This window comes from Pyrus communis, chromosome 1, assembly GCF_041283825.1.
Source record: "Pyrus communis isolate YQ-2024b chromosome 1, ASM4128382v1, whole genome shotgun sequence".
Taxonomy (NCBI): Eukaryota; Viridiplantae; Streptophyta; class Magnoliopsida; order Rosales; family Rosaceae; genus Pyrus; species Pyrus communis.
In genome coordinates, this window is record NC_142565.1 from 4,019,352 (window position 1) to 4,029,438 (window position 10,087).

The 10,087-nt window shown below is 36.5% G+C and overlaps 2 protein-coding genes across 2 annotated transcripts; both read left to right on the forward strand.

The window, feature by feature from the left end:
* Positions 1-2,848: 2,848 nt before the first annotated feature.
* Positions 2,849-3,850, forward strand: LOC137720903 (mavicyanin). The gene is made up of 2 exons (XM_068460024.2): positions 2,849-3,020; positions 3,335-3,850. The coding sequence occupies exons 1-2, from the start codon at positions 2,855-2,857 to the stop codon at positions 3,721-3,723; spliced, it is 555 nt and encodes a 184-aa protein (XP_068316125.1). The 5' UTR covers positions 2,849-2,854; the 3' UTR covers positions 3,724-3,850.
* A 1,527-nt stretch (positions 3,851-5,377) lies between these two features.
* LOC137720904 (peptide methionine sulfoxide reductase A1) lies at positions 5,378-8,327 on the forward strand. Its single transcript, XM_068460025.2, has 2 exons — positions 5,378-5,978; positions 7,851-8,327. Exons 1-2 carry the CDS (start codon positions 5,442-5,444, stop codon positions 8,100-8,102), a joined length of 789 nt encoding a protein of 262 aa, XP_068316126.1. The 5' UTR covers positions 5,378-5,441; the 3' UTR covers positions 8,103-8,327.
* Positions 8,328-10,087: the final 1,760 nt, after the last annotated feature.

The following is a 10,087-nucleotide window of genomic DNA, read 5'->3' on the forward strand; positions in this document are numbered from 1 at the left end:
ATGTACTTAGTTCGCCAGCAACTAGATGCTGGATTGTTGTAGCTTCCTTAGCAGGACCTTGCCGATGGCCCACACCTGTCTCAGCAGGCAGCAGTTGAAGTCCTGTATCACTCGGCAGTTCCTTGCCGAGAGACTGGTGTCCCATTTTCATCCTTGTCGTTAACACATGCTCTGCCTGAACTACATGTCACATCCTCTGGTACTTCTAACCACCCAAGATAACTATGATCACCACTAGTGTTCTCCCTCTGGTGATCTGAAGGTGATGGGATCGAAGAATAAAAATACTCTGATTAAAAAAAAAAAGTAACATCCATAGTCACATACATATGTTAAGTTTCAGGGTGATAGCACTTATACCCTTTCTGTTGGGGGGCAAATCCAACAAAAACGCACCGAAGGGCACATGGATCCAACTTGATACGATGAATCTTGTGGATTTGTCGTTGGATATGTAGTAGCCTTTTACTTTATTTTATGGAATTTATGTTTTATTCCTTGACTCTAGCTAGGCTTTACACCTTAGCTAGATAGCCATAGCTTCTTCATATATATTTTTTTTTGTTTTTCATCCAAGCAGATCAGGAATCCTGCACAATTGCACCTTATGCATTCAAATCCCTAAATTTTGGTACTACTTTTACAAAGAGACAACATCGTGCTTTTCTTGGAATTTGGACAAGGATAGGATGCAATTTATTGAACCGCTTCACTAAAATACAGTTTCTCACTTTTGCAATATCATGGGAAATTTGAAACTCAAAACTGAACTCGCGTGGATCCTAACTTGTACCCATCCTGTTGCCCCATATACTGGAATATGGGAATCAGCAATTTGTCATTTTGGTGCTGCTTCTGTTTCAAAACACCACCGAGTTGATATATGCATTCTTACATTCTTGAATTGTTGAAAAAAACTGGTGTATTATAGGGCTCAAATTCTGGAGGATCCTCATCCAAAAATAAATATACCTAATGATAACACTAATGAATAGAACATAAATAATGATAGTATGAAGTTTATCAAAAAAAAAATAATGATAGTATGAATGACATATAGCTATGGGCTTTACTCTTTCTACGCAAACAAACACTTTCTACACTGTTTGTGTATCCCAAGTCATATTGCACACTGTCGATGTCGATAGATGCCAGTTGTAAGTTGTGAGTGTCAAAGAACATGTGCTCACTATTTCTTGACATACAAGTAACTTGGTCAATCCGAGTTAATAGTTGACAAAATTATGGAGCCTTATTTGGTTAGATTTAGGAGTCCTTATTTAGTGCAATTAATTATGAAAACCTTAATTAGTTGACAAAGAATTTGTTAACATTTAGGACTGTAATGAAATCCTAATTGATTTGGCATATCCCTTTAATCAATTAATAGGCCAGATTAAAGAGATAAGTGTCTATATATTAGGACATATTAGGAGGTCCCTGCACTCACATCATTATCCTATCTTGTGCTAAAAACCCTATTTGATAGCAAGGACTCTCAGACGCTCAGCTGCTTGAGTGTAGAGGACTCCTTTTGAAACCCTAGCAGTCATGGCTTCTTCTTCCTCTGCTTTGGAAGATAAGTTTATTTCCCCTTAATTGTTTGATTGGTTTATTGTAACTATTTATGTTTTATCTGTGATCCTAGTAACTTGTTTTTCAATTACTTCTTACACCAATAACATTCGAGGGTAAGGATGTTGACTGATGTCAACATATACCGATAACTTTTAAGCAAGCATGCCGACCAATGCCAACATATACCGAGTCGGTTTATCGACATATGGCCATAGCAACACATACAAATATAAAGGCATGAGGCTAGCAGCTACCCTACTCAGTACCCATAGAGGCAATTCGTTGAGCAATTAGAAGATAGCTTTCAAGAACATCTCCGATTTTCAAAAGACAACACCTAACTTTTTTATAAAAGATTTCTGAGTTTGAAGGATCAGCTGACCCACCTTACCCCCAAGATGGATCTGCCCCTGGTGGCCATATGTTTACATACTTATCTCAAAAAGAGACAATAGTGTGCTTTTAGTTGGACCTTGGACAGAGATGGGATAGAATATATTTTATTGATGGCAGAAGATCGTCCTCAATAAAAGACAGTTTCCCACTTTTGCATCATCGTGAGAATTGGGAATTCAGCTTGAGGATCATCATATAATTTGTCATTTGGTTGCTGCTTCTGTTTCAAATCAAATAATTGAGGGTCCCTAGTTGATACGTACATCCCCACATTCATGGACTGGTGAAAAAAAAAAAAAGAAAAATTAAAGTATCAAATTGTCAATGGGGCAGAGAAAAAAACTAGGGTTTATGAAGAACACTTTCTCTCATAGTCATATGAAATATGAAAGCTGCAAGACTTGTTTGAGTGTTTGTTATACAAGCAATTTTATTTCCCATCTCAATTTCTTGTAGCACAAACATGCCTACATATGTGTCTCGAAGTCTTTTGCCAAGGTCACCAAAAAGAGGATTTGGAGATGGAGGTCTTGAACTGCTCACCAACTTCCTCGTGGGGAATATATATTGATTTTTAAACCCAAATTTGAGTACAAAAGTTGGTTAAATCATCATCTACCAATCAAGACCCTATGACAAAGTTTAATTAAGTACTTGATGATTAGTTAAAGGCAGATTATTGTTCTCCTACAATCAAATAAAAATAATGAGATCGAAATAGTATCTATAATATTTTAATAGATAATCAAGGAATTAAGCAAGAAATGCAATTCACTTCTCACAGTTGAAGTTAGGTCATCTAATTATTCACCAATCCTCGTACACAATATACCTATAAATGAAACTTCTTTCTTATTATGTCTCATCTCACAAATTAAAAATGGCAAAGCTGCCTCAAATTCTAGTTTGTGTTCTTCTTGTTCTTGGATTTGCATTGACAAGCTCCGCCACAGTTTACACAGTTGGGGACACCTCCGGCTGGGACATAAGCACTGACCTCAATTCATGGTCCAACAACAAGACATTCAAAGTTGGCGATGCGCTATGTAAGTATACATACATTATCCCATGACTCAGATCGAAACCAAAGAGCTTATTTTCTGTTGAATAACAATACGAGCAATTCTTGAATAACCTCCCCAAAAGGTTAATGCAAATACACGATTTTTTGTTCTACGTCTTCTAGCTATATAAACTCTCGTTTACTTTTGGTCATTGGGAAAACTCTTGTTTACTTTTGTGGCTTTGAGAAAACAAAACTTTGATGAATAACGAACCGATTTCAAGCAAATAATATAAAAATTCATTAGGTAACTTACTTCCGTTTAATTTCTTTTTAATTTTTTGTTTATTTTTACAGCTTTTCAGTACTCATCATCTAACAGTGTGAGTCAAGTGACCAAAGAAAGTTTTGATGTTTGCAACACAACAAAAGTTATAAAGACATATACGGGAGGAAACACAACTGTTACATTGACAAAACCTGGTGACTGGTACTTTGTGAGTGGGAGCAAGCTGTATTGTTTGGGAGGGATGAAGCTCGTAGCAGAAGTAGAAAACAACCAGGCTTATGAGCCGGCCGGTGCGCCAGAGGCAGGAACTGGTTCCGGCCAAGGGGATCTTCCAAACCCTACTACTAAGAGCAACAGTCCCACCTCATCTGCTTTCATCAACTGTGGACCTAATGCCTTTGTGCTGGCCATCTTTGGTCTTATTGCTGTCACGCTATATATGGAAGTGACAATTTGAGATTTTGTATTTGTGACGAAATTATATTGACAATTTGAGTTTTGTATTTGTATTTGTGATGAAATTATATACATATTAGTATATTACATATGAATATATAGCAGGCTAGCAGCTACAGGTTTCGATACATTCTTAAGTTTCCTCTTAATTTCTCAAAGTTTAAAATTTGTTTACAATTAGATTATGATTTACAGCTAAATAATGAAAAATAACTAAGGGAGATTATAGCTAAATCTAAATTTATTACGTACAAATCATGATTATTCATAAAATTAGAGTACATATAACTTATAAGGTCTCGCTGCTGATGAAAGTCGACATGCACAAAGCCAATTTCTGCTTGTTCATTTCCATATCAGGAAAAGAAGAATTTTGAGAGGCAATTGAGATATTAAAGTAACTTTCATTTCTTACAGTCTACGCAAAAGAAACGGGTCAAAATTAACAGTAATTGTTTTATTATCATCTTGTATGTGGCTGTAGCTGTATTAACCACCACAACAACCTGTCATTTTGCTTAAACCAACTTAGGTTACATCAAATGATCAAGGAAAAGCTTTGACTTTTAATGTTCCAACATGTAAGTAATCTATTGATAAATGGTAGAATAAAAAAAGTATAATCAGCTGTGCGTCACTCAATTTTTATTTACTTGGAGCAGATTTTATATAGATTCGATTTACGCTAATACAATGACATAGATACATACTTGAGTATTAAATTTTAATTTTTTTATGAGCTCGTTTGAAAATGCTTTTAAAATGCAAGCGTTTTTTGTGAAAATATTTTTTTACACCAATCCTTAGTAAAAATATAAGTAGATTATTAAAATGCACTTCAAGTGCTTCCTGCAATTCTAAAAAGTACTTTAAGTGCAAATACTTTTGAAACCCAATCAATTTTACTAAAAGTATTTTCAATTATTTTAAAGGTAGTTCCAAATGAGTCGTAGTAGTTGAAATAGTTTTTAATTGTAGCAATATCTTTGTAAATATTGTGTAGTTCACACCCCAAAAAAATCAGCAATTAATTAGCTTCTATTAATCAAAGTTTAGACCTTTAATATAGATCAATTAATTTAAAAATGTGAAAGTAATGCTCACAAAGGGTGGTCATTTTCGATTCTTATCCTCCCGTGGTCCCACCTGATATGGGTAAATGAGTATTTTATCATGATTATCGGATCAAGTGATCTGTATGTTTTAAATTTTATCCAACGGTTTATAATTATTATAATTTTTAAGAAATCAAAATAAATGAGTTTTTTAATGAAATTTGAAAGATCCTGATCACTTAATACAATGACATTGATGAAAGAGATCCCAAGAGAGAATCTCTTCTCAAGATAAAGTTAAACTACCCGCCAAGCTCCCGGAAGGCGCGACACAATTCCTAGAAAATAACATACCAAATTAAACCAAATTAATTAAAAAAATACATATAAATTGAAGAAATCTTGTTATTTATTTTCCTGGAACATAAAATAATATTCATTATCCAAGAGCATGGTGTGTATATCAGCGTATGGGCATATTCTTTTCTTTTTTTTTTGTTTTTTTTTTAATTTTTGGATGAAAATAAAATTATGAAGAAATAAAAAAGATATTCAACAAAAAAAATAAAAATAAAGAAATAATATAATAATATAATAAACAGAAGAAACGTAACGAAAGACGAAACTCCCATTTTAGTCCAGCAGCGACACGTCACACCCAAAAATGCTCAAAACCTTAGCCACCATCTCCACCGCGTCACCACTCATCTCCACCGCCACCACGGCAACCGCCCCCAAATTCTCTCTCTGTAACCCCTTTCTTTCTCTCTCTAAGCTCCGACCCAAACCCGCCTCCAATTTCCCGCAAACCCACCGGACCATCTCCTTCCGGACCCCCCAAATGAACATCCTCAACAAGCTCGGCTTCGGCCCCAAGACCGCCGACTCCAACTCCGAATCCTCCGCCATCGCCCAGGGCCCCGACGATGACGTTCCGGCTCCGGGTCAGCAGTTCGCCCAGTTCGGAGCTGGGTGCTTCTGGGGTGTCGAGCTGGCGTTTCAGCGAGTGCCCGGCGTGACGAAGACGGAGGTTGGGTACAGCCAGGGGTTTCTGCACAACCCGAGTTATGAGGACGTGTGTACCGGCACCACCCAGCACTCGGAGGTCGTGAGAGTGCAGTACGACCCTAAAGAGTGCAGCTTTGAGAGCCTGCTCGATCTTTTCTGGTCCAGGCACGACCCAACCACGCTCAATCGCCAGGTGGGTTGCTCCAAATTTTGATAATTTCGTGTGGGTTGGACCATTTTTTGTGAAATTTGATTGCTTTGGGTTGATAATCGTCTGTGTTTATTGATGAATTTTGGATAAACTTTGATTGATAAATTTTGGGTTTTCTTTTTCCGCAACTAATAAGATTGTGTATCAGTTTGAGATTGATTTGTTTTGCTACCTGATTTACTGAGGTTTTTGAAGAAATTGAGGTTTGGCTCTCTGTAAGTTACTTATCAATCGCATTCCAATCAGCACATCAAACAAAAGGAGATTTTGATTGACTATTCAACTTCTTGTATTGCTATAGTTAGTCCTACTTTGGTCATTTGTTTAACTGTTGTCAATTTGTTATCATAGTTGAGAAGCTATATCTTTTTAAGCAAGTGACTACTGAGAATTCAAATGTTTGAACGTCGCTGTCTAGATGTTCCTGTTATGAGTACTGCTTTACGTTTAGGCTTTCTTCTATTGTGAAATAGGAGTGAATGTTTTCATAAGAATGTCTACTCTCTGAATACTGTAGTGAAGAATATGATTGGAACTTTGTCTAAGAAGCTCTCTTGCAGTTACTTCAGTCGATGTCCCATTGTTGATTGTTAAAAGCTTTCACTTTAGGAATTTGGCTTCTTTCTTTTTGAATTCATGGTAAGTTAGTAGCATGAGTAAAAATCATGTTTATTAAAAAATCGATGAGCAAATACAATTTTTATGTTTATGTTATGTTCAGTTCGGTATGGTTTCTGCTGGAATTTTGCTTTGAGTTCATACAGTTACTTGAGGTCGTTTAGATTATTGAGAATAGATGGCATAGACTGGTGTTAAATTGGAAGCCTGTTAGAGGATGAAATTAGGAAGTAGGGTGCACAATTTCCATTTCGGGCAATCAATGATGTTATCTTGACCTGTTGATAGAATTCTCCTGAACTATTATCTTTCAAGTTTTAACTGCTTACAAGATTTCTGCTAATGGTATAGTCCTCTTCTGTTAAAGAAAGCATCGGGGAACACAAAGGAATAGTAAATAGGTTTATTTTGGATTTTATTAAGAACGTACATGACATTGTATGAGTGGATATCCGACGTGGTTAAGGGCTTAAGGCATAGTCCTGTTGGTCTCTAAGTTCAGTTTCCCCTATCAAAATATTGAAAAAAAGGATGCTCTTTTGCTATTAATTCTCTTAACTACTTTCTTTGTAATGGTAAGTTACCAAAATACGTGGCCAGTTCCAGTACTTTGCATGAGGGTTCAAGTTACCAAAGAAGGGAATGATAAAATTAGCAGAACAAGTTCTTGAACAGGACTTCAATGAGTTGCATATAGCAGCGTTGGTCAATGAGATCTCAGTTTCATTATTGAAGATCATTGTATAAGCTAGGATTGACTGGACATTATTATTTGCAGGACTTGGCTTGTTTATGATTCCTTGTTTCACGTTATCAAACTCTTATTCAATTAACCCAAAATTCGTCTTTGTCTTATTGCATGTCAATATCTTTTGTCGTCTCTCGTATTCACATCCTTAAGCGAATGTTATATTCATATATTCGTCCTAGTTATTCTCGTAAATAAAAATTCTACTATGTGATAATTTTTTATTTTTTTAATAAACGATATTATCTACACTAAGGGAGAAGGGGTGGGCTTAGCCTCACAATGGGCTAGCAATAATGTGGTTCAAATTCGCCTTTGGTGAGAATCGAACCTAAGACCTTTCACTTACAAGTGAAGAGGAATACCACTAGACCGTACTAAGTGGCTACTATGTGATATTTGATTGTTCTTATTTGAGTGTGATCCAAAATATTATATCTGTCTTATGACTCGAGGAACCATAACAGTTATCCATCTATAATGGGCAGGGGGGCGATGTCGGGACACAATACAGATCCGGAATATACTTCTACACACCTGAGCAAGAGAAGGCAGCACGAGAATCTCTGGAACAACACCAGAAGAAATTGAACCGAAAGATTGTCACAGAGATCCTTCCTGCCAAGAAGTTCTACAGAGCGGAGGAGTACCATCAGCAGTACCTTGCAAAAGGGGGACGTTTTGGTTTTGGTCAATCTGCTGAGAAAGGATGCAATGATCCAATCCGATGCTACGGCTAATCTATTTGGTAATGTCTCTAAAGGCAAACCGTAGCCGTTATTGTTCATAGATAGATGCTTTTGTCCATATATTTGACGTGTAACCAGCTTCCGCGTACTTTGTCGAGTAAAGTATGGTATGAGTGAGCCTGGATCTATAAGTAATTTGTACTTTTGCGTGTGTTGCCTCATCTACTATTGGCTAAATTTGGAAGTGAAGAGCTGGTGTCTTCACTTTTGTGTTAAGGTTTCTGTCTGGCAATTGGTTTTGTTAATATATGTTATTGGCACTCTTACCTGTTCCAGGTAAGCTTCTTTTTCTTATTAGAAACCAATCCTATGCAATCTTTTCTCGGGAGTCGCACTAATTCAAGCTTGAGTTCCCAATACATGCAGCTTCTACGCAAATGAGTAAAACTTGCTTTTGATGGCTTTCATACCCCCGGTGCCTCTCTAGCACTCATCACGTGAGCCAGGTCTCAGTAGCACTCATCAAGTGACCTCACGTGATGAGTGTTGCAGAAACGTGGAGTATGCAAGTTCTTTTTGTTCGAAAAGCTCATTACCGATGTCCCCGCTTTGATAGAGTATGCATGGAATATATGGGTAAGGAATTACCCTAGAATATAAAAGTTCCTTAGGGTAAACGGAGAGAGTTGGTAAGTAGTAACATGCATTACATACCTATATACTTTACAGGTGAGCATGAGCAAACCGAAATGCTGGAAGTCAGGGAGTGGGAGGGCATATATAAGTTGGGTAAGTACGGTGTCGTATTATAAGCTACGCGACTTCCACTCCCTTGCCATAAACAGAGATACGGAAGCAAAGTTGTAAATCTAGAGAGAGAAATAGGTGTCAGTTCAGTAATTAAGTAATTAGCTAGAACAGTAATTAATCAGATGTTAAATCTCAATTAATTGTGTATTAAGTAGGTATTAGATTATGTGTGTTTTGTATTTGGATTAGGTGGTTGGCTCTGGATCACACATGAGAACACAACCAACACATGGGAGGTGAAGACTGAAGGGGACATATGCTTGCCTTGCGTCCCATGTATATCTACTGTTTGCCCATTTATGAGTCCCTAATGCGAAAGATTTACCTAGAACAAGTTCATCGTTATTATGGCATTCTGGACTATTAGTAAAAAGTCATGCATAGACTCTCTCCACATGACATTTTAGTAGTGATTTATAATGCCACGATGGTGGTGAAACTGTTACATGAAAATCTGTCTCTTTCCTAATCAATCTAGTTCATGATTTTTCATTTAATAAATGATAGAACATTGCGTAAAGCTCATATACTTTTTTATTCTGCATGTGATTGTCAATACCAAAATCGAAAATCAAAAAAATAAAATAGTTCCTTCCAATACCTATTCTAGATAAGTAAACATAGGACAGTCCCGAGATTTTGAGAGCCTTGTGCGAGACTCAAATGGAGGCTCTTATAAGGTCGAAATTTTTTGTTGCTATTATATTTTTATATTTTTTTTTATTGTGTATAAATTGATATAGCACAAAAGAAAATACATAAAATAAAGCATGGTGTAGTGGCTAGATACAAAAATAAGAAGTACGAGAAAACTTGCGCTATCGCTAAGAGCTTAATATAGTTAATTAGTGCACCTTTAAATACATATAATTTATATACAGATAAAATAAAATTGTAAATCGAAGGCTCCTCTCGAATTAGGAGCTCTATGTGGTAGCACCACCACTTGCATACCCTCAGAATCGGCTGTAAAGATGAGATAAAAATCAAAACTGAGAATCAAACATTTAGAATAAGGAAACGTGAGAGCACGGTCAATGCAGATAGGATAACACAGATGAGTGAGCTAGCAAGCAAGTGCCAGCAGTATGCTTAGGAGCACGAGAGCATATTTGACCAAAATATTTGCTGTAATATCACCTACACTTTCTTCTTTATTCAACAAATTAATATTTCACATCACTAAATCATTAGATCATGCTCCATCGTGCATATAGTTGGACTGG